Source organism: Pseudonaja textilis, chromosome 14 (assembly GCF_049901715.1).
Source record: "Pseudonaja textilis isolate UNSWEBS1 chromosome 14, rPseTex1.2, whole genome shotgun sequence".
NCBI lineage: Eukaryota > Metazoa > Chordata > Lepidosauria > Squamata > Elapidae > Pseudonaja > Pseudonaja textilis.
Window position 1 is genome coordinate 7,775,771 of NC_142003.1, and position 23,508 is coordinate 7,799,278.

Sequence of the window (23,508 nt, forward strand, 5' to 3'; positions counted from 1 at the left end):
TCTGGAAATGATCAAACACGATTCGGAAGAGCAGCAACTGAAAAACTAAACCGATATCTTTTTTTAAAAAAATCTTTTTCCAAATCAATAACATTGTGTTCCTTTCACAAACAAAAGGAAATCTGTTTTTTCCCCTCCCCAATGGATTTTGGGGCTGAGAATGTTGTGAGCTGCTTCCTCCTGCAATATGCAGCTTTAATCATATGCACACACAAGGATTTGCTATCCAAAAATCCAATATTGGAGTGGAAAAGAATTTTAATGCTGCCATGAAATTTCTGGAACCAAAAGCTTCTGGAACAGTCTATCTTAGTAGGGGGGGGGGGGAGTTGAATTCTCCAATTGGGGTAGCCTGTTGCAGAAGCAGCATTTGAATCAGGCTAGAAATGATCTGCCTGAATCCTCTGTGGAGCTGTCTAATGTACTGAACAGGCATTGCCAGGGACAGCCCGATTTCAGTCCAGAAGGGCCCTGCTTGGGTCCTCTGGGGAGTTACCCAAGGTGCTGAACAGGCACTACCACAGCCACCTGCATGGAGGACACAGTGACCACTTATAGATTAACTCAAATATTGCCTCCGCAACAGACTGTACTTAAATTTAGAGCAGATTTTTAAAAATTACCACCCTATAATTCCTTTTATTGAATGGGGTGGCTAAATGAGCTTTTATTGAGTTGAGGTGGCTAAATGGAGCTGAGCATTTACTGGCTGGATACCCTTCCTAATGCCTACACAAAGTTCACAGCAGATATTTTTCTCTTTGTGCCGTGATAAATATCTGTTGCTGCCTAGGATTGAACTCTCAACCTCCCAAGCGTGAGGAAAGCATCTTCACTCTAGGCCACCGCACTGCTAAAATTTAGAGCAGAAATACTGCTAAAATAAAATGTTCAGCTTCCTTCTCTGGTGCCATTCTAGCCAGGAATGATGAGAACTGTATTTCAAATTCATGCAGAGTACCGATTGTTCTCCGCTTGTAACTTAATGCTAGAGGAGAGTAAGGATAAGTTGTAACAGCCTGCCTCCTATTTTAATAAAAAGTCCATCGAACTCTGTGGGGAGGGAGAAAGTATTTCTCAACGTAGGACTTCATTTCATGTATCACACATCCTGTCTGACTGGGAAAAATAAGCCATTTGTTTGGCTTGCAAAGATAATGAGAATATTCCTTGCACATGCAAAATTTGACAGGACTTCATTTGTTTCCCTCACCTCCCACTCCCCACCACCACATGCATAAAAACAATTAAAAATAAATAAATTATGCTGCCAAAACAGAGCCACTTTAATAGGCATTAAAGTCAGCCTCTACGTTACCGACTTTTTTCTCAAGAGTCAAACAAACCTTTTAGCTTCTTTAGGCAGGGAAAAACATATTTCTGCCATGTGCCAAGCTTTTTTTCAGGGGGGAAAGCAAAAAAATGTGGGAATTATATTCTCCAGTGATTTTTTTTTTCTTCAGAAAATCTAATGCAATTACAATTTTTAGCATGCTATCAATGTTTGTTCTATCCCTGTAGGAGAAAAGCAAGCAAAACATGTGGTGGAGTCAAGAGAGAAATCAGCCTGGACTCTTTACATTCTCACAAGCAGTTAAGTCCAAGCCGTGCTGTGGATTCTTATCTAGCATGAATGTTGTGCTGACCTTTAGTTGACTAGATTCTTGTCGATAGGCATTCAATTAAATCATGTTAACTTGAACTTAATGTTTGGTCCTGATTCTTTGTGTCTGACAGTTCAACACTCAACGGAATAAAAAAGATTACTGCTCTCCAAGGAACCCCTTTGTTGTTGTTTGTTTTGAACTTTAAAATAGTGTTTTACAATGTTTACAAAAAATGTAGAACGAGTCATAAGAAAGTAATCTGATATGAGGAATAGCTTTTGGGTAAGTGGGTAAGACAAGACCATCTCCCTTTTGCCATAAAACTAGTAAGCTCAAATACATCAAATATGTGAAAATATGCTTCTGGTAGATTTGATTTTGGGAATAACAAGACATCCCTTTTCCCCAATATATCAGGACAAAATTTATTATTCCTATGGCAAGGACATAACAGTAAGTTCAACAACCTTAGGTCACAAACATCCATCAAAGATATATAAACTCATATGACGTGGGAAACAATAAAGCCAAGCTTTTCATTGCAAAGAGATTGGTTTGCTCCAAAAATATTATGTTGTTGCAAGATATTCTCCTGGTTGTATTCCCCATAGAGGTTTCCTTCTACAGGTAGTCCTAAACTTACAACCAAAATTAATCCTGAAATTTCTGTTTTGATCTGATTTGAAAGTGCACAGAAATGCATATAAAATAAATATCCAGAAGATGTGAATACATGAAATGCAAATCAATATCATCTAAAATAAGTAGAGATTAGCCTAGTACAGATCAAAAGAATGCAAATTGTCTTTATGGTAATGTAGAATAAAAATTGGTATACCACAGATGCAGAGCAATGAAAATTGCAAGTAAAACATTTTTTTAAAAAAAGAAAGAAGGAAGGAAGGAAGAGAAAGACAAAAAAGAAAAAAGGAAAAATTCCTTTTTTGGTCTGTGCATCATAGCTAGAATTTCTTTCTGGGACTATAACTAAAAAGGAACCAACTTTTGCTTACCCATAGACTTAATTTAAAATTTTGAAACAAAAATCTTTGGAAGAGTTTACTTGTCAATTAAGAAAAGGTCATTATCATCAGTCAAGAGGCAGTTAGCTCAGATGGAGCTTTAATGATACAAAGTCCTGAAATATTGGGGGAAAGGGTTTTTTTTTTTAATTCCTAAGGAAACAGGACCTATGCCTTGTTTTTTGAATAATTTATGTATCATATTGCAGTCAGCAGTCTCCACAATAATTGCCTAGCCCACCGTGATGTCTTTAAGCAGAAACCTTCTCTCTCCTAATAACGCCATCGCTTTCCCATGTCTTCCTTCCTTCTTGTTAGCTGCTTTCCAGCTTCACAACTTCCTTCTAAGCTCATTACCCCAATCTCAAAACTGTCAAGATGCCTCCTGGTCTCTTGGGAAGTGCTCTGACTTCCCAGCTGGGGAGGAGCTGGGGGGGGATCCATTTTTCTAGGCAGAACCCAAAAGTGAATTTAAAATACTGACTCATGGTCCACCATCTCAGTTAAGTGAACGAAGAATGTTCTTTCTGCACCAACTCAGGAAGCTCAAACTGCCCAAGGAGCTGCTGATCCAGTTCTACAGAAGAATTATTGAGTCTGTCACCTGCACCTCTATAACTGTCTGGTTTGGTTCTGCAACCCAACAAGACAGACACAGACTCCAGAGAGTAATTGGGACTGCAGAAAAAAACAATTACTACCAACCTGCCTTCCATTGAGGACCTGCATACTGCAGGAGTCAAAAAGAGGACTGTGAAAATATCTACGGACCCCTCACATCCAGGACGGAAACTGTTTCAACTCCTACCCTCAAAACAACGCTATAGGGCACTGCACACCAGAACAACTAGACACAAGGACATTTTTTTCCCGAACGCTAAACAAATAATTCCCTCAACACTGTCCAACTATTTACAAAGTCTGCACTACTATTACTGTTAATCTTCTCATCACTCCTTATCACCCATCCCCTCCCACTTGTGACTGTATGACTGTAACTTTGTCGCTTGTATCCTCACGATTTACATTGACTGTTTCCTAGTATGATTTGATTGCTGATTGTACCCTATGATTATCACTGTTGTACCTGATGATTCTTGACTCTTGATGAATGTACCTTTTCTTTTTTATGTACACTGAGAACATTTGCACCAAGACAAATTCCTTGTGTGTCCAATCACACTTGGCCAATAAAAGAATTCTCTTCTCTTCTCTTCTCTTCTCTTCCCTTCCCTTCCCTTCCCTTCCCTTCCCTTCTCTTCTCTTCTCTTCTCTTCTTATTGTACCCTATGACTATCATTAAGTGTTGTACCTCATGATTCTTGACAAATGTCTCTTTTCTTTTATGTACACTGAGAGCATTTGCACCAAAGAGAAATTCCTTGTGTGTCCAATCACACTTGGCCAATAAAGAATTCTATTCTATTCTATTCTATTCTATTCTATTCTATTCTGTTCTGTTCTGTTCTGTTCTGTTCTGTTCTGTTCTGTTCTGTTCTAATTCTATCCTATCCTAAGTCTTATAGTTCATTCAGGTAGTCAGTGACAATAGACATAGATGAGGGTTGTCACACTGGGTCAGAAATATGTGTGTGTGTGTGTGTGTGTGTGTGTGCATGTATGTATGTATGTATATTAAATAGGAACCAGGGAGGAGAAAGCAGAAGGCCGAAATTGCTTTAATGCCCAGATATTAATAGAGGTTAGATGTGTGACCCAGACTCTTTGCACTGAACAGTTAATTAACAATTAATTGTGTTCACTTTGGCAGCACATAAACTAGCAATTAGTTAATAGGGGTGACAAATAGCCTTTTATCCATGTTTAATCTGTGAGAAATAATGTTGAACCTGCTAAGGAATTGCAGCTCCCTTGTTTTTCGGTGATCTAACCGGACTGTGTAATTTCTTTTCTCAAGTATTGCCACCTTGAGGTCACCAGAGCCCGAACAGGCTTAATGGGAAAGGTGGGAGTAGGAGATGGGAGAGAACTGCATATCTTCAAGTTCATAGAGATGACTTATTAATGGAAGGGGCATCCCTGGTTTCACAGACAAAAGCCAAATTGAGTGCCCGTTTTGTTTTTAATAGAGAATTAGAGAAAAGGGATTTGTTAATTTCTTTTCTCTAATTCTCTATTAAAAAAAACAAAACAGGCACTCAATTTGGCTTTTGCCTGTGAAACCAGGGATGCCCCATCTGTTAATAAGTTTGAAGGGACCTTGTAGGTCATCTAGTCCAACCACCCTCCCCACCCAAGCAGGAGACCCTACACCATTTCTGACTGGTGGCAGTCCAGTCTCTTCTTGAAAGTATCCAGTGATGAAGTTCCCACAATTTCAGAAGGCAAGCTGTTCCATTGAATATAGAATAGAGTTGGAAGGGAGCTTCTAGGTCATCTAGTCCAACCCCCTGCCCAAGCAGGAGACCCTACACCATTTATGGCACGTGGCAGTCCAGTCTCTTCTTGAAAGCCTCCAGTGATGAAGTTCCCACAACTTCTGAGGGCAACTTCTGTTCCATTGGTTGATTCTTCTCGCTGTTAGAAAATTCCTCCTTATTTCCAGGTTGAATCTCTCCTTGATCAGTTTCCATCCATTATTCCTTGTCTGGGAAACAACTTGACCCCTTCCTCCTCTCTGTGGCAGCCCCTCAAGTATTGGAAGGCTGCTATCCTGTCTCCCCTGATCCTTCTCCTCACTAGACTAGTGAGTTTTGCCCCATTTTACGACCTTTCTTGCCAACTGTTGTTAAATGAATCACTGCAGTCGTTCAATTAGTTACACGGTTGTTATGTGAATCTGGCTTTCCCATTCACTTGGCCTGTCAGAAGGTCACAAAAAGAGTCTCACACGACCCCAGGACGTTGCAACCATCCTAAGTATGAGCCAAGCATCTGAATCTCGATCGTGTGACCAGCGGGATGCACGTGACCAGGGACGTCGTAACTTCAGGTGGTCACGAAAGGAACTGTTGCAAGCCAAGGACTCACTTGTGTATTGTAGTAGATTGCAGATAGTAAAGAGCTCAGTATGGCGAGGTTCTGTCTACATGTGTGAAAACAATCATAGCCAAGTCATGTCATTCTTGGTTTAGGACCTGGTAGAAATGCCCACTGGTGGAGCAGTCTGACTAGCAAACCGAATCAAAGCACGCCTTCCAGGCGAGGAAATACTATAAAAGTTCATTGCAGTTTGTATTAGTTCCCTCTAAGGATCAACTTAGAGCAGGGGTGACCAACCTTAGCATCTTTAAGACTTGTGGACTTCTACTCCCAGAATTCCCCAGCCAGCCTCTCGGTTTAGAGCAGGGGTGACTAACCATGGTGACTTTAAGACACGTGGACTTCAACTCCTTAGAATTCTAGGAGTTGAAGTCCACAAGTCCTAAAGTTGCCAAGGTTGGACTCCCCCCTGACTTAGATAACCAAACATTGATTGGTTTCTAAACTACACAACTGAAGGAAGCAACATATGTGTAAAAGTGTCAGGCACATTCACCAGAGACTTTGAAGTACAAACATTTTACAAGCCCAGAGAAATGTCATTTCTCACTAATGAAACAACCCTTCTGTGTATTTACTACTGGTAGTAGATAAACACAGGGGGAAAAAAAATACAGTTGACTGAATTGTGGGAGTGGGGTAGAGGAAGCATACTTTAAAGAAGAATTTTTAAAACTGTTGACAAGCAAATTTTTCCAATACATTCCTATGGCCCTAAAAGAAAACATGGCAGGCTAGAGAAAGCCAAGAATCCTACCGTATTTCTTTCCATCATCCCAATTATGTTCATTTGTATCACTCCAAGTTGAATACTGCCAAAATAATCCTTAAAATGACTTAGTAGGGTGGTTGTTTGTCTTCCCTGGAGAGGTGGAAGTTGCTTTAAGGGTTTCTCAGTCTTGCTTTGACCACTAAACAAATTCCTCACAAGAATTGCCTGCAGAAGCTTCTAGATTAGCATGGCAGGTGCTCATCAGTAACGCTAATTGCAAACACATGTGTGAAGTAGATTTTCTTTCTCTTTTTTTTTGTGCCCAGAATTAATTCTCCAAGTAATTCTCCAAGAAAAGTCTCTTTCAATAGACTTTTTATGTGATTATCAGACAAAATAAGGTGCATTTTTAAAGCTGATACATCACTGTCATTGTAACCTCATTTTGCTTCTCTTTTATCTCGTGTTTTATGAGTTTTAAGATTTGTTTTTCTACAGATGGCCAAAGAAGTGAGTTTTATTTGAACAAGAGTACTTATTTCCTTTTTTTTCCCCACAGTATGTACCAGTCCACCTTGACTCACAATAGTTTATTTACAAAAGTTACAACGGCACTGAAAAAAAGTGACTTATGACCGTTTTTCACACTTATGACTATTGCAGCCTTCCCCCATGGTCGTGTGATCAAACTTCAGAGGCTTGGCAACTGGCATGTACTTAGGACGGTTGCAGTGTCCCAAAGTCATGTGATCACCTTTTACAATCTTCTGACAAGCAAAGTAACGGGAAAGACAGATTCACTTCACAACCAGGTGACTGACTTAACAACTGCAATGATTCACTTAACAGCTGTGGCAAGAAAGGGGACAAAGCTCACTTCAACCAGTGTTTCGCTTAGCAATGCAAATGTTGGGCTCAATTGTGGTGGCAAGTAGAGGACTACCAGTATTTGTTATGATTGTTGTCGTATCTAACGCACTTGTTCATCTTTTTCCTAGGTTTTCAGTTGTAGGCTGTTCAGCTGGGTCTTAGAATAGCCTACACCAGTGGTGGCTAACCTTTTGGGGCTCCTGTGCCCAAAATTGTGTTTTTTGAGGCAGTGCACGCACGCATCCCTGCTCCCTGTACATGCACGTGCAATTCCCCCCAACCCCTTACCTGCAGTGAGCCTCCCAGCTGATTTTCGGCCCATTTGAGGCCTATTTTGGCCTCCCAGAGGCTTGAGGAAAGCTTCTGCAGGCTTTGCAGGATGAAAAATAGGCCCATTTCATCACTTCCGGAAATACCAGAAGTGACAAAACGGGCCTATTTTTCGGCCTGCAAAGGCTTTCCTCAAGCCTCTGGAAGGCCGAAAAAGGCCTCAAACAAGCCAAAAATCAGCTGTGAGGTGTGCACAGTGAGGTAAGTTTGCCTGCGGCTCATGGGACAGCAGAAATGGCTCTGCGTGCCACCAACGGCAGGCGTGCCATAGGTTTGCCATCATGGACCTACACCCATTGAAAATGTGACTTCTTCGGTTTTCACAGAATTCATAAATAAATTGAAAAGGCACCTCAGAGGTCATTTAGTCCAACCTCTTGCTCAGTGCAAGAGCTGTAAAGCATTTCAAGCAAACGGTGATCCATTCTGTGGACAACCTCCAATGAAGTAGGACATGCCACCCAACGAAGCAACCTAGTCTCTCACCTAGTATTCTCACCTGGGAATTCCTCCCAGTATCCAATCTGAATTTATTTCCCTACGATTTCATCTTAGCATGTTGTATGAGTGAGACGTTGTGGTTTGCGAACCAGTGTACAGCACAGTGGGTGGAATCATAGAATCTTAGAATAACAGAGTTGGGAGGGACCTTGGAAGTCATCTAGTCCAACCCCCTGCTCGAGCAAATGCAAATGCCACCAATGGTGGCTTGTTGAAAAGCTTTTAAGTAGCAAATCGTGGTTTGGGATATCTTGTGAACATAGCCCCAATATGCTGTTTGGCCAGCCAAACATGGTTGGTTAAATAATCTATTCATTAATTCTCATTGGGTTAATCTTGTCAATTATCAGTTGCTGACATATAATAGTTATTGCATATGAATGTGTCAGTATTCAGCATTCTTTGTCCAGTATCAAGTGCTGTGTATTATATTGCAGCTGTTACATCTAGGCTGCAAAAAAAAAACAAAAAAAACAACAACAGAAAACCACTAGATGGCAGTGAAGATGAAGGTTCTCAGGATCTCCTTGGTGCCATCTAGCAGTAGCTATACGTATCTGCAGGCATCCATTCAAGCCATTCTGGTTCGAATTTCTCTTATCAGTCCAACTTTTGGTTCATTACCACTAGAGAAGATGTGCTATTAATACCACCGTGCATAAATTTCATCCTATTTCTGCAAAGCACCGATGTTTGTTCTCCAACTGGGTGGGGGAAGGCAGCCCTGTAGTTTAATATATTTCCACGTATGCCGATGAGGATAATGATTACTGCTATTATTTCCATCTAAAACAAAATCTCTTCTCTGGGGAATGTGTGTGTGTGTGTATATATATTTTCTTGGCATCTTTTGTCCTCCTCTGCAAACCAGGGGAAATTGAAAGAAGGGGAAGAGGTCGAGAGTGTGAAAAGCTTTTGCATCAAAACTAGACAAACTGCAGCCTTCTTGCTTATTCACCGCAGCACTCCGCCACCGCTAAAGAGCCTGTAAAGAGTTGTAATTTTCAGAGCACTTGACACGACATTAATTCATTAACCCTCCAGACAGCCTTCACAAAGGAATTAAAGTATTTTGTTCGCTTTTGATAAACAGCCAAAGGAAGGGGAAGGGAAAAAAAAATAAAGGTGGTTTGCCAACAATCAAAGAATAGCCAGCTACAAATGTGTTTGGTTATGATACCAGCGAAGAGGCTTTAACAAAAAATAAATAAAAATCCATAGAGTCCGCGACTTACGACAACAATTGAGAGCAGAATTTTCCTTGCTAAATACGGTGACGGCTAAGCTAGTCGTGTCCAATGTTATGATCTATTTTGCTATAGTTAAGCAAACCACTGCAGTTGTTAAGTGAATCATTAAGTGAATCTTACCCTACTCAAGCCAACTGTGAAGGTCACAAATGATGATCACGTGACCCTGGGACAGTGCAACAGTCATAAGTACATGCCAGTTGCCAAGGTTTTTAATTGAGTGGCTAAAGGGATGCTGACAGTAGTTAATAGCAAGAGACTTATATACCGCTTCACAGTGCTTTTACAGCCCTCTCTAAGAGGTTTACAGAGTCAGCCTCTTTGGCCCCTACAATCTGGGTCCTCATTTTACCCACCTCTGAAGGACGGAAGGCTGAGTCAACCTTGAGCCTGGTGAGATTCAAATTGCCAAATTGCAGTCAGCCGGCAGTCAGCAGAAGTAGCCTGCAGTACTGCACTCTAGCCACTGCGCCACCATGGCTCATCATCATGGTAAATCGAAGGCTACCTGATTATAACTTCTCCAAAACTAAAGAGCTCAGCTGGATCCAAAACCTTGTTTGCCCAAATATTTCCTCATTTTAAACTATGTTGTACTCAGGATCCAATCTGGGTCGGTCACTGGGACCAGAGACTTAATCTTCCAAGTTTTCGGGACAGTGTTGTACTCAGTGAACCCAATTTTCTCCGTACACACAAGACACCATCTTTTAAATTGTGGAAGCTGGGGCCTCCCAACCCACGACATTAAAACCAAGGTAGTTTTGCAAAGGGGTGAGTGGCAGCAACTGTAATTCCCCCCCTTTTTTATTGTGTAAATGATTGCAGCTACGTTCCTCGGCTCTAATAGGATGCAACAAGCAGAGTGATTAGAAAAGTCAATCACACCGCCTTAAAATCCCACATTCGCAGCTTTCAAATTAATACAAAAATGTTTTTTTTAATTGTCAGTCTGCCGAGTTTTCTTATCAAATTACTTTCTCATTGGAGAAAATTAAACCTCCTAACAGGGGAGATGGCTGACAGACTGCTAAAGAGGCTTGATGGAATGAGTGTGTTGTACTAACTAAATGGAAAAGGAGCATTATGTTTAACAGACAACAGATAATCAAGAGTTGGGAGGGACCTTGTAGGTCATCTAGTCCAACCCCCCACCCAAGCAGGAGACCCTACAGCATTTCTGATGAAGGGCAGTCCAATCTCTTCTTGAAATTCTCAAGAAGTAACACCGATACACAGACTAAAAATAGTGTTATTTTCACACTCCTCCTTCTGCTTTAAGCATAAAACTTAAACCACTCCCAACTTAATCCAGATGTGGATATTGTGGTGGACTAACTCTCCAAGGCTTAGATTCCAGCATCCTTGGACATAATGGCGGGAGTTAGTGGCAACTAAAATCCGATACCTCCAGACCACAGAATCTAGAAGACTGGTCTATATCCTGGGAAGTTCAGGAAGGAAGATTATTATTTATATATGAAAGAATATGTGTATAGCCATCCATCCAAGCGCAGTGACTATGGGCAGCTTACAAAAATAAAAAAAATATACAGATAATCCTTGATTTCATTTAGTGGCCATTTTTAAGTTACAGCAGTACTGGAGAAAGTTACAAGTTATGACCACTGCAGTGGTCACAAATTTGGATGCTTGACAACTGGCTCATATTTAGGATAGCTGCAGTGTCCCAGGGCCATGGGATCACCTTCTGACAAGCCAAGTCAATGGGGAAGCCGGGTTCATTTAACCACCAAGTTATTAACTTGACAACGGCAGTGATTCATTTGAGCACTGTGGCAAAACGGTTGTAAAACAAAGCAAAATTCACTTAACAGCTGCCTTGCTTAGCCACAGAAACGTTGGCCTCAATTGTAGTCATAAGTCGAGGATTAACGGCACTTCAAAATCTTTTATTAGTCAGCCACAAAAAGAGAGAGAGAGAGAGAGAGAGAGAGAGAGAGATCTCACTCCTGATTTCTAAGATGAAAAAGGTCTCCAAAGCTTTTTGATCGGTTCAATCTTTCAGCAACTCTTCTGCAATTCAGTTAACGTAAGTTAATTGTGTAATAATAAAAAAAAAAGTCACACACGACAGAATGGATTTATCAAGATTATCATTTTTTTAAAAAAATCAACCAACAGCACCTTATTAGCTTTTCAGGGCAACCCCTGTAACTATGCAGATCAGGAGTCAATCAATGTCAACCCCTCCCTGCTTTGCTGAGATGATTGTTTCTGCCCTTAAAATGAAATTAAGTCACACATTAAAAAGAAAAGTAAAGACAGCCAATTATTACTTTTGGAAAAGAAGTTTCATGAACATTTCCAGTGGGGGCCACTGTAAGAGGTAAGCAAGATCCCAACAGGTTGATAGTCAAGTACTTTCTAATGTGGTGATCTTATTGTTAACAAACTCTGGGGTAAAGAGTGGAGATGTTTAGAGACACTAAAACTTACATGAAGCACGCATGTAAAAATTAGTGATGGGGCAATGCAGTGCTGGACAAGGAAATGCTTCCATTCAGGAGTGACACCAGTTCTCCACCAATCCAGCTCATAATGTCCATCTGTTGGAAAGCTCTGGCCCAAATTCATTGTTCCCGTTTCTTATTTTATTTATTTGTATCCTGCTTTTATTATTTTGATAAATAACTCAAGGAGGCGAACATACCTAATACTGCTTCCTGCTTTTACTTTCCTCATAACAAGCCTGTTTCATTTCACCAACACATTTGAAAAGACAGGAAAGAGCAATGCCACTTCTTAAAATACAGACTGAGCCTATTTTTTTTTCTTTTTAATTGGCATACAGTAACACAACATCACATTTTAAGATTGTGACTGGATTTAGGGGAGGAAGATGGTGCCGGGCTAGAACCGAGATCAATCTCGGTTCCAATCGATTATTTTAATTAGGAGTCTCTTTATATTGCCTCATTATTAAAATAGATTGATGTCCTTTTCTTGGACGTGATAAGGAAGCAACAAGAAGAAACACGGCAATGGGAAATAAAAACAAATCTAAAAAAAATATGGCAAGGACAAAGGGAGAAATGTCAATGGAAGATTCTGATAGCAAAATTATCTTATAATTTTACTTATTGCTGGTGGGAGGTTTTTCCCCCCATCCAGCCTCAGTGACAGGATCATATTTCACAGAAACATCTCAGTGCAAGGCAGAATAGGAAAGTTGGGCTGTGTCATCACACCTGAGAATGTAACAAACCAAGAGCCGTATCGAAGTTCTAAAAGTCTTCAGACTGGAGTCCCTTCAGGTTGGTTTCTGGGGGGCGTATTTAGGAGGTGAACAGCTCGCTCCAAATCAAGCATAGGTTCTTCCTCAGTCAGTTTACCTTCTTTCTGCCTCTGTGCAAGGATCATGGCCCTCAGCAGGGGCGGATAGAGGACATACCGGATTTTTTCCTCTTCCTCAGGAGGGGTAAATTGCTTAAAGGCTTCTTCCTCATGTTTTGGTACCATTCGCCAGTCGTGGTACATTACTTTGTCTATTTCTTTCTCTTCGGTTTCGGGCTTACCTATAAGAAGCAATTGAGAAGATGAAGAGAGGTTCTTTTAGGCAGGCAAGTCTTGCCAGGATGGAACACACCGTGAAAAGAAAGATTTGAAAACCTAGACTGCATGCAGTTTGTTTTACTTATTTCATCTTTGGAATTTTTTGTTTGTTTGTTTCTTTATGTAATACATAGCATCACACATGATTGGACTGTGCATTTTCAGCAGAATCAAGATAGGCATTTCTTAATTTTTGACTTCCCCCGGGGCCCAAAAGATTCGCCCTCGCTGCTCTATCTCACAAGACCCCGACCTTGCTATAGGCTTCATCATGAAATCTTCGCCCATAAAAGCAAATCTTCCCTTACCTCTAAATGTCAGGTATCCCCAAGCCTTTCCATACTCCATTTTCTGCAACAAAGAACATCAAAGGATTATAGTCCATTCAAGACAAGTAAGAGCTTAAAAACCTGGCTCCGTCAGTTGGCTTGAGGCTCCAACGAAGCACTTTCACATTGGGGGTGGGTGATAGGTTTACAATACATCCCACCCCCTCCTCTTCTCATCTTACTCCCTCACTTCCCCCACGGCCCCATCTTTTTTAGCTAGGTTGACTTTTTATTTATATCATTAGGCTTTGCACAGTTTCATCTTTTAATATCTTAAGCGGATCAGGGTTACCTTCTTATAAGATGGGCGGCTAATACATTTTACAAATAAAATAAAATGAATGAATAACCGGTATACAGGTAGTTCTTGACTTACGTCCATAAATGAGGGCCAACATTTCTGTTGCTAAGCGAGACATTGGTTAAGCGAGTTTTGCCCCATCTTTACAACCCTTTTTTTGCCACATTTGTTAAGATAGTAATATGACCGTTAAGTGAATCTGTCTTTTCCATTGACTTTGCTTGTCAGAAGGTCGCAATGGGTGATCACATGACCCCAGGACCTTGCAACCATCATAGATATAAGCCAGTTGACAAGCATCTGAATTTTGATTTCATAATCATGGAGATCCCACAACAATTGTGTGAAAAACAGTCGTAAGTCACTAAACGAACTAGGATGCCTGAATTTACTCCTTTCCCCAACCAATGAAAACACTCACCTCAGCTGTATAATCCACTTTTACTTTAGTAATGACCCAATAACAAGGCTCATTGTATTCCCAGAGCCAGGATTTGCGCGTGACCATCCGGCCAATGCCAAAGAGGTGCAACCGGGAGAGCAGCGTAAAAAGGCGGTTCTCATTCCTCACATCCTCCCAGGCCAGCACAGGGAGGCGTTTGCCTGTGAAAGCACGGGTCATGTTCTCATAATCCACCGCATAACGCTGGGAGTCACGAGGTCGGTTTTTTAAAGCCCGGTATTCACGGATTTTCTTGGCCTTGGCTGCAATCGGGCGATATCCCATGTAACGGCCCATCGCTGCCTACGGAGAGAGAACACAGGAGTGTTAGCCGTTCAAAGGCTGAGAACGATTTACCACCTGCCACACAGCTGACCAGGGAAACTGTCATCCAATCAAGCCTATCAGTGGTGGGATTCAATATTTTACTATCGGTACTGTGGGTGTGGCTTGGTGGGCGTGGCAGGGGAAGGATACCGCAAAATCCCACTTCTGGGGGAAGGTTACTGCAAAATCCCCCTTCCCTCCCCACCCCGCTAACCTGCTTTCCAGCTCTGTTCTCCTGTGCAGGGCAACCAAAGAAGACCCAGTCAATCAGCTGGGACTTGGGAGGCAGAGAATAGATAGGGGCAGGCCCAGTCAGAGATGGTATTTCCCAGTTCTCCAAACTACTCAAAATTTCCACTACCAGTTCTCCAGATCTAGTCAGAACCTACTGAATGCCACCTCTGAAGCCTATCTTACAAAGAAGCCAAGAGGATAAAAGAGGACGCAGAAGACTCCTGGGAATTCCCACTTGGGAAAGGTAAAAAGCCACACACATGCAGACACAGAATCTGCAGCTGACTCGATAAATATCAATATTGTCATTTTCTGGATTTCAACACTTTGAAACGGAATCACCCAAGGGTTGCATAGTCCCATAATGCAACTGCAGCACCCCTTCTGTTACCTGGGGAATTACATTATTATGGAATTATTATTTGACTTATCAGGTTCGCGCTCTGACTTGTAGCCTGCGAGTTCCCAAACATTTCGTCACCAGACCAGGTAACATCTTCAGCAAAGATTAGGGGATATGGGTATCCATTATATCACTATTGTTATGGCTTTGGATGTTATCCTGCCTTTATAAATATACATATTTGGTGGCGAACATTTGTGATACTCCTGCCATTTATTTTATTTCATCGTAGTCTTGCCTCCTGGCGATTGTCTGGGCCAGGGCCTGCAGTTCTACTAGTATCTACCCATTTTAGACAAGTTCTTGCGTTATTCTATTAACACAACCCAATGCCGCCAAAGCATATCTTCGTTTCCTTCTGCAAGTTCAGATAGAGCAGGGGGGTCTTCAAACTTGACAGCTTTAAGACTTGTGGACTTCAACTCCCAGAATTCCTCCTTCCAGACTTGTTAGCTCAGGAATTCTGGGAGTTGAAGTCCACATGTCTTCAACTTGCCAAGTTTGAAGACCCTTGACATACAGCAATAATAGGGCTGGAAGGGACCCTAGAGATCTTCTAGTCCAAACCCCTGCTGGAGTAGGAGAGACTATAAATCAGGGATCCCCAAACTTGGAAACTTTAACACTTGTGGACTTCAACTCTCTGGAGAATTCTGGGAGTTGAAGTCCACTAGTCTTAAAAGTTGCCAAGTTTGGAGACCTCGGCTATAAATGGACAAGCGGCTGTCCCGGAAACCCTTGGCCGGCTCTGAGACGGTGGGTCTCTCTCTCTCTCTCTCTCTCTCTCTCTCCAGCCGACCTCGCGGGGTTGTTGTCGTTGGGGAGACCAAAGGAGCCCTGCAGCTCAGTAAATACCTCGCTCCTTTAAGCAGCCCTGGGCTTCCTTCTCTTGCTCCCGATTCCCCCGGCAGCTGCAAGGCACCGCTCCCCCAGCAAGGGCGGTCCCCCTCCCTAAATCCTCCCCCGAGCCTCACTTCCGCTTCTCCTCAAGCTGGGGCTTGAATCCCAAACCTTCGCAAGACGCTCCAGGAAGGGACGGTGCAACCTTACATGACGCTCGGCGAGGAACACTTCCGCCCTGGTATCCTTTTTTTTTTTTTTTGAATTTGTATAGTCTCAAATTCAGCCGAGGTTGGTCCGTCCCTAAAAAACCATCCGGCCGCCCACGCACAGTCGCCCCTTTGCTTCCGGCCTTAGGTTAGTTAGCGACGCTGGTTGAAAGGGCGGGCCATCGCTATAAACGGTCCGGCAGACAACACTTCCGCTCCTTTCGTAAAACGATTTTATTTTTTGTACTTTTTGAAGGATGATCCCGGTGACTCCTCCGAGCTGCTTTGCTTCTTCTCGTGTTTGGTTGCCGTTTTCCCTCTTCGGCGAGATGGACGTTTTGGCTGCGAGCTCCAAGTCGTAAAGGACCTTTTCTCAATGGGTGGAATGATACGTTACCTATATATACCCGTCGTTGTTAATGAAATGCATTCTCTTATTCCGTTCCCAGGCTTGGAATTGCTGTAGCTTTTATGCCCGAGGGAGGCTCTGGACGTGTGGCTTCCTTGCTGCCTTTTATTTCCCAGCCCCCCCGCACCCCCCAGTGATGTCCCACAATGTTCTCTAACGTAGCCCTACTCAAGCGACCCAGATAAAACCTTCGATCAGCTCTTGCTGCATTGGTAGAAATGCCTAGTGATGTGGGGAAAGCTTTGCTCGGCTGCGTAAACAAACTAAGAAAAAAGTGTAGAAACTTCAGGGGCAGAGATTGTATAAATAAAATTGGCTTCTATTGACGGTATCCACGTCCACAGGATCCAAATTGTGAGAGATAGTAAGATTTGATTTGAAAAAGGCTATTTCTATTAATGAAAAGAGATCAGGCGAGCCTGTCTTTCCAATCAAATTGAGTTTGTTGCCAACATTTAATTAGGGTACTTGGAGAGTGTTTTGGCAATGACCATTCGTCGTTTATTATTGCCAAGAATGGTGGGTTGTTGTTGTTTTTTACCGCTAATACATATATAAGCTTGCTTGCAATTTCCTGAAATGATGCCCAGATTTTGATATTTTTGCAAACATATCCGGGGTTGGGTGGCTGCTGCCGATTTAACATTTGCACTTAATAATGTAGACTAGCAAGAGGGTAAACTTAAATCATGGAGGGAAAAAAGAAGACTGTTACTCTTGATGGAAAAAGAGCAATCACGTGGGAAATCTCTGATTCTGAAGATGACAGTGATGTTAAACCAGAATCCTCGACTGCTTCTGCGAATTATTCAGATGTTGGAGCTCGCGGTTGCTCAGACAAACAAAAATTAGAGCCGAGCATGGCTCCTCTTGAAGCAAAAGCAGTTCCATTGACACCAACCGTATCCTGTAATTCAAGGCCTGAGGAAAAAAAGAAAAAGCAATCCCTGGAAAAAAGCAAGACGGCCCAGATAAAAACAGAAGGAAAAAAGAAGAGCAGGCACAAAAAAGAAGAGAAAATGAAGATAAAGCAGCAGATTGCTGCTGAGAAAGAGAGACGGAAAGAAGCCGCTGCCGCCTTGAAATTCCTTCGGCCCGATCAATGCATGAAGCAAATGATTGTCTGTGTGGATTCAGGTAGTAGGTTTACACTGCATGATGTATTCCTTTCCACTTTTGGTTTGGTGTTTTTGGTGCCTTTACACCAGTCCCTGCAGTTTTCTTAGAAAGATTTCAGAAAAAAACACCAACTCGTTTCACACCTAAAGCAGGACTAGAATTTAAAAACAGTCTCGTTTCTAGCCTTTAACCATTATACCAAAATGGCACTTTTCTTGGCAAGATTTTTGCGCACAGTTGGCCATTGTCTTCTGCCTAGGGTGATGACAGTCACTGGGCCCAAGTCACTCCTGTGGCTTTGTGCCTGAGGTGGCCACTAGAACTCAAGCCTTCCATCCTCTAGTGGCCTGATGCCTTACACACTACACCAACCCATCTCTACATGCTGCATTCCCCTTTTACCAAGAGGGGATTAGAGAAGGTGGGGTTAGGCATAGTACCACGCTGTAGAGTTGAGGTGCCATCCAATGATCAATTGGTTATGCTTTCTCTTCAGGTCTTCTCGAGCACCCTGGCTCTGATATCTTGCTGGAAGTTTTGGATTCTTTGGACTGTGAATACCATATTGAGCATCAGATCATTCCACACAGCATAACCTGGAAGAGAAAAGTCTTCAGCAGTATGTCTGGTCCAGTAAGTATCTCAACCAAAACTCCACTGATAGCCAAGGAAACAAGACTGTGTGTGTTTTTGTGTGTCTTACAAGCGCTTCCTTGCTCTGCTCATCTGCTTTTCATAGTCCTTGAAGGTTTGCATTCCTTTAGGGTTGCCTCTGCATCACATCGAAGAGAATTGGCCCAACTCTGATGAAACACATTATTGCTGAGGCTCTTGGAAAGGAAATTCAGCAACATATTTGGATTAGAATTGGAAGTTGAGGACAGCCATGTTTCTGCAGGGCTGCTATGCTCCTACGATGTGGATTGCTGCTGTTCCATTCATCTGTTTTGCCATAGCTGCTAAATTCCTGCTCAGAGAATAGAAGAAACAGATAAGGAAGATAATATAACAAGAGTCCCAGACTCAATCTTTGTTGGGGTTGTCCCATTTACACCATTATTTGTTCCTTAATGGATGTGTGGCAACTATGAAATTCACTGATTTTAATAGTTCTGTGGCTGTTCAGCTAATAAATCAGTCTAACTGGCCAAACTCCCTAGTATTTAAAACCCATATATTTAAATCCTAGCATTACTTAGTAAAGGTTGATTTGAAAAGGCGAGGACAGTCAAACATTTCATCGGAACTGTTTTTTATAATTGTGTTTTTATTTTATAGCAACTGTTGCTATAAATGGACATCTTTAGGCTGTTGCACTTAAAAACCGAATACGAGCTGGTCTACGACTCTGAATTTTAAAACAATTTGAAATTCACGAGGACAAACAAGAGAATGCAAGCATGAGGTGGAAGGAAACTAAAACTAAGAGCACCTTAAGGATCTGCTTCTGCAAACCACTGTTGGGAGCGGATTTTCTTAGTTTGAGGTAGCAAAACTATTCTTTTTTCCCTTCTGGCGAAAGATTAACTTTATTTCCGCAGGACGGCTATCAAGAAGAGATTGCAGTGGAAAGGGAGGTCCTGCTAGTGATGCAGCCTTCATACTTCCTCAGACAACTTTCGTCATCGATGCAGGTGCTGTATAGTACCTTAATATGTGAATACGGATATGAATGGCGAGGCTTTCCTTCCCAGTTGCTTAATTGCCCTCTTTTTTAATTCTTAATTGTCCATTTTTAACTGGCCCCCATTGCTGAGTTTGCCTTGATTCTCTGCTTATGCCTTATATCATGGGGATGAGGAGAGGAGAAGATACTTTGTTTCAGAGTTTTATCTCATTTCCAGACACCTAGGGAGATGAAGCTTAATAATTGAGAGGAAATGCAATAGAAAGCTAGATTGGCAGCAGGCAGAATCCAAGAGGACAGTACTGGAATCATTAAGCGAAAAAGGTGAGCAAGGGGGAAAAATATGAGCCAAGGTATATGATGGGGGAAAAAAGGATAGAATAGATTTTTATTTCTTACATTACAAAAATCCTATACTGCAGAGGCTCAGCCAGGAGAGTAAAAGGGTTCCTGTGCTCTGCATCAGTTTATTGTTCAAATTTGTAAGTGACATGTAATAGGTACTGGCATACTATAGTTGCAATTTTAAGTGGGCACTCATGTATATATATATTTTAAAATCTAGTTCGATTTTAATTCAGGAAAGATTAGAACCCCGGGAATTGTTTTAAAAGTAAGAACATTCAAAATCTGGCATCTGGAAATAGGACACAAATATACTCAACTGAGGAAAGAAAGATCGCCAAGTGGTGGTTATTGACATAAAAGAAAAAGGTTCAAATAACAAGCAACTATGACAGTATTTATGCTAAGAATCCATCACAAGATCCCAACCTCAAAAAGCACATCAGGGAAGGTTCATTCTATTGATAACCATTGGTAAAACGACTCTAGTGCAGTTACCTGGGAGTTTAATATTGTATTTTTCACTTGTGTAAAAAAAAAAAAAACTAAGCACATTTGAGGTTGAAGTTCCTTCACCAGTGGAATCCAAAATAGTTTTTAAATTCATATGTAAAAGTGGTAGATGAATTTTTGATTCTAAAATCTTGTTCTAATTCTAGAATTCAAGTCCTGATGGCCAGCAGGGTGTACCAGATCTTATTCATCTGTGTCCCTTTCAAAATTTGAAAGACCCTTCTAGAATACCTTACAGCGTGGTTGTCATTGGACTAAACACCTACCAATGGTACATGGGATTGGAAGGGCTATGTGAGTTGTGGGTCCCAAAAGCGTTGTGCAAGTTGTGTGTGTGAGCTGTAGATCCTAAGAAGCTAAAAGTCTCAGTGTCCTTGACATACAGAATTGTAGGTCTTCATCTCTGAACCTTAGTTTGTTTTATGACAATCTTGTATTGTTTTTTTTATGATAGTGCAGATTACCAATAAAGATTGGAAATGGATAGTATAACATGCTGTTCCCCACTTGACTGGGGAAAATTGGTTCAAAAGGTATTAATGTGGAAAGAGTCTTGCTTGTGCTTGTTCACTTGAAGCTGTTTGAGGCAGGAATGTAGTAAGTCTAACTGGGCTTAGGATTCTGGGATGTCATCCATATAGCCGGCTTTCTGGTCAAAGGGTAAACTGGTACTAAATACAGAACAAATTCAAATGCTGACCAGGAAGATTCAAGTGCACCATGTCTCCTGGTTCTGTTACCTCCTGCCGGATGTTAATTTAGCTTTCCAGTCTTGTTTAAAGTGCTGGGATTTCCTGGCTGCCTCCCTTCCAAGTATTAACCAATCTAATCCTGCTTAGCATTTTCAAGCTCATTTTAAGATTCTTAGGAAGCAGCAACTACACTTCTAACGAAAGAAGGCAGTAAGACAAGTTCATTCTTTACTATCGACAGCCTCAAATGCCACGGTGGCTTAAATTAACACACACTTTCCCTGCATGCAAGTTTCCAAACCCCACAGTAGCTTGACAAAAATGATTTTGTGTCTTCGAATCAGTCTTGACTCCTGGTAATTGAACAAATCCCTGCAGTAAGAATTTTGGAAGCGGCTTCATGCTGCTTTCTTCCCAGGATGGAAAAAAAAGAGAAACTGGGCTAAAGTTAGCCAGCTGGCTAAGACAGAAGAACTAGTCTCCTAGGTTGTAACCTGGTACTTTTAACCATTATACCAAAATATTAATTCCTCAATTGTGGTTCTTCTCTGAATTGCCTAGGTATCATCAGCTCCCGCAAGAAGAACCGATCACTGGACTGGAGAATGAAACATTACAGCTTGGTCCAGAACAATCCATGACACGGCATCACATTGAAGAGGTAAACATAGCAATGAGTTTATCAACCACAACAAAGGGCTCCAAACTCTTTGGGGCATCTGCGTGATCCTTCAGATCCCTTGCCTGATTTAATTTACACCCTTACACCACATCAAAGGTGATACAGTAAACAGGAATTACCAGTTTGTCTTCTCCTGAACATTAGCCGAGAAGGGTGTTGAACGCTGGAACCTCACCAGATATGCAGAAAAGCCAAATGTGTTTTTCTTCTTGTTTCTTTCCAACTTTCTCCTTTTGCAGGCTCTCGTGGTGTTGCAACTCCAGGGTAACATCAATGTCCTGTTCCTGGAAACGTGGCAGGAATTGGCCCAGCATGTTTCTGGAGTGACCAAAGCTGTAGCTCAGCGTCCTTATAAGTGAGTGTCAGTTGTCAGGTTGCCTTGGCAATGCTTTGGAGCTGTGAAGTAAGGACCAAAGGCCAATCCTTTCATGAAGAAATCTAACCTGTAATGTGAGGTTTTTGTGTGACTTTATCTTTGCGGGACCAGTAAGGTTTGTTTCTTTAAAAAAAATATTCAGTGTTTCGTGTGATACTGATACAGCTACGGGCTTGATTTACGCTGCACTGTATTTAGAACCAGTCACAAAATATGCTTTTGCTTGTTTGGTTCTGCCTTGCTTGCAGTGGTTAGGGTTACACAGTCCATCGATAATACCTACTTGGTGTTAAATGACGTTTTAGCAGGGAACATTCTGAGCCCCAAATGGTCCCAGCTCAATTTTAGGAACGGGACGTTTTGACCAGCATGGAAACTGTCTGACTCAAGACAACCTTTGGAACAGGTTGTTGTGAGGTCAGTTCCGACAGGTTAAGCCAAAACGGCAGCCTATGTATAATTGGTACCTAATGGCTTCTTCGACAGGAAACATCAGGAAAAGCAGCCCTTCTCCTTCTGCGCCAAAGGCAAGTGGGCTAGCGGTGTGCATATTGGCAAAGACGGGAAAGGGCTCCAAGAGACCTGGCGGAAACAGATCCAGCAGTTCAACCGAGTCAGTCCAGCCATGGCAACAGCTATTGCCCAAGCCTACCCTTCGCCAAGTCTGCTGCTGCGGGTCAGTTCCTTCCACCAGTCGCTTTGTCTTGGCGGTAGAGAAGGGAAATCGAGGGAGGTAATTCTCAAGAATAGGGGCTAAATGAGTCATCAGATTTCTGTTGTCGCAGAGTAGGATTACGTAGGCTGCGAGTAAAAAGCAGAGATTTCAGCAAGGGGGAGGGGGAGAAATACTAGTGGGATGCTTAGATGTTACACTGTCGAGGATAAGCCACTCCTAGTAAACTTCATTCTATTCTCTTTGATGGCCAGTTTCTTATTATTCCAAGCCTATTGAGTTCTCCTGGGTGAGGAAGCATTTCTGGACTACGGGTTTTTTTTTCCTCCTCAAAATTTCCATGCAATGCAAGCCAGTTTCTTTTGCTTCTTGTTAGCCACAGGGCTTCTGTTTTGTTTACATAAGGATCCTCCTTAAGAAAACAAATTGTAGATCAGATCTTTAATGATAAAAGCCATAAACAAACTCATAAATTCCACCGGACTTAGACTTAATGCTGAGTTTTTCTTAACCAAAGCCTTGTTAGTGTTGCTCCAGATCTGTTTTCCTCGTAGCAAACCAGTCGTGCTTACTTCATCCCTTTTGCTACCAAGAGCTCTTTTCTTTTCTAGACAATTAAGTTTTAAAAGGGAGAAAGGTGGTTAGCACTAACATCACACAGGCACTTTCTTTCAGGCCTACCAAGAATGCAATACAGAGGCAGAAAGACGACTTCTCCTAAGCAACCTCCAGGTCACAACTGAGGACAATAAAACGGAGAGACGGATCGGCCCAGACCTGTCTCGCCGGGTCTATCTTTTCATGGTATCTACAAATCCAGAGCTTGTCCTAGATTTAAGTTGTTGAAGCACCTTGCTGTGCTGTTCTGACCACTGGGTCATAGCTCCTTAGCCTTGTAACTTACTGCCGAAGCTATAGGATTTATTGCAGAAACCGAGTTTGGCAAAAGCAATAAATGTCTTCGTGCACAAATGCTATCAACGAGCCTCTCTTGATGGTGTATTTTTTTAAATTTCCATTCTTCTGCCAAATAATTTATTTTACGCTATTATATATCATTATGCTGCTTGTTTGAATTGGGTACATTTTGGGGGTTCATGCATTAAACCGTAATGT

The 23,508-nt window shown here is 41.9% G+C and overlaps 2 protein-coding genes across 3 annotated transcripts; one reads left to right on the forward strand and one right to left on the reverse strand.

The window, feature by feature from the left end:
* Window positions 1-9,095: 9,095 nt before the first annotated feature.
* MRPS34 (mitochondrial ribosomal protein S34) lies at window positions 9,096-16,084 on the reverse strand. Of its 2 annotated transcripts, none has more exons than XM_087912368.1 (4): window positions 15,958-16,084; window positions 13,923-14,246; window positions 13,180-13,222; window positions 9,096-12,834 (listed from the first exon to the last, which is right to left on the reverse strand). In XM_087912368.1, the coding sequence occupies exons 2-4, from the start codon at window positions 14,238-14,240 to the stop codon at window positions 12,554-12,556; spliced, it is 642 nt and encodes a 213-aa protein (XP_087768494.1). In that variant the 5' UTR covers window positions 14,241-14,246; window positions 15,958-16,084; the 3' UTR covers window positions 9,096-12,553. The 2 variants fall into 2 exon arrangements, with proteins under 2 accessions (XP_087768494.1, XP_026560018.1); XM_026704233.2 differs by lacking the exon at window positions 15,958-16,084 and adding an exon at window positions 15,763-15,935.
* On the forward strand, window positions 15,892-23,373 carry EME2 (essential meiotic structure-specific endonuclease subunit 2). The gene is made up of 9 exons (XM_026704226.2): window positions 15,892-15,988; window positions 16,213-17,502; window positions 17,981-18,117; window positions 19,026-19,118; window positions 20,116-20,240; window positions 21,223-21,322; window positions 21,583-21,698; window positions 22,206-22,395; window positions 23,068-23,373. The coding sequence occupies exons 2-9, from the start codon at window positions 17,055-17,057 to the stop codon at window positions 23,236-23,238; spliced, it is 1,380 nt and encodes a 459-aa protein (XP_026560011.1). The 5' UTR covers window positions 15,892-15,988; window positions 16,213-17,054; the 3' UTR covers window positions 23,239-23,373.
* The last annotated feature ends 135 nt before the right edge of the window (window positions 23,374-23,508 follow it).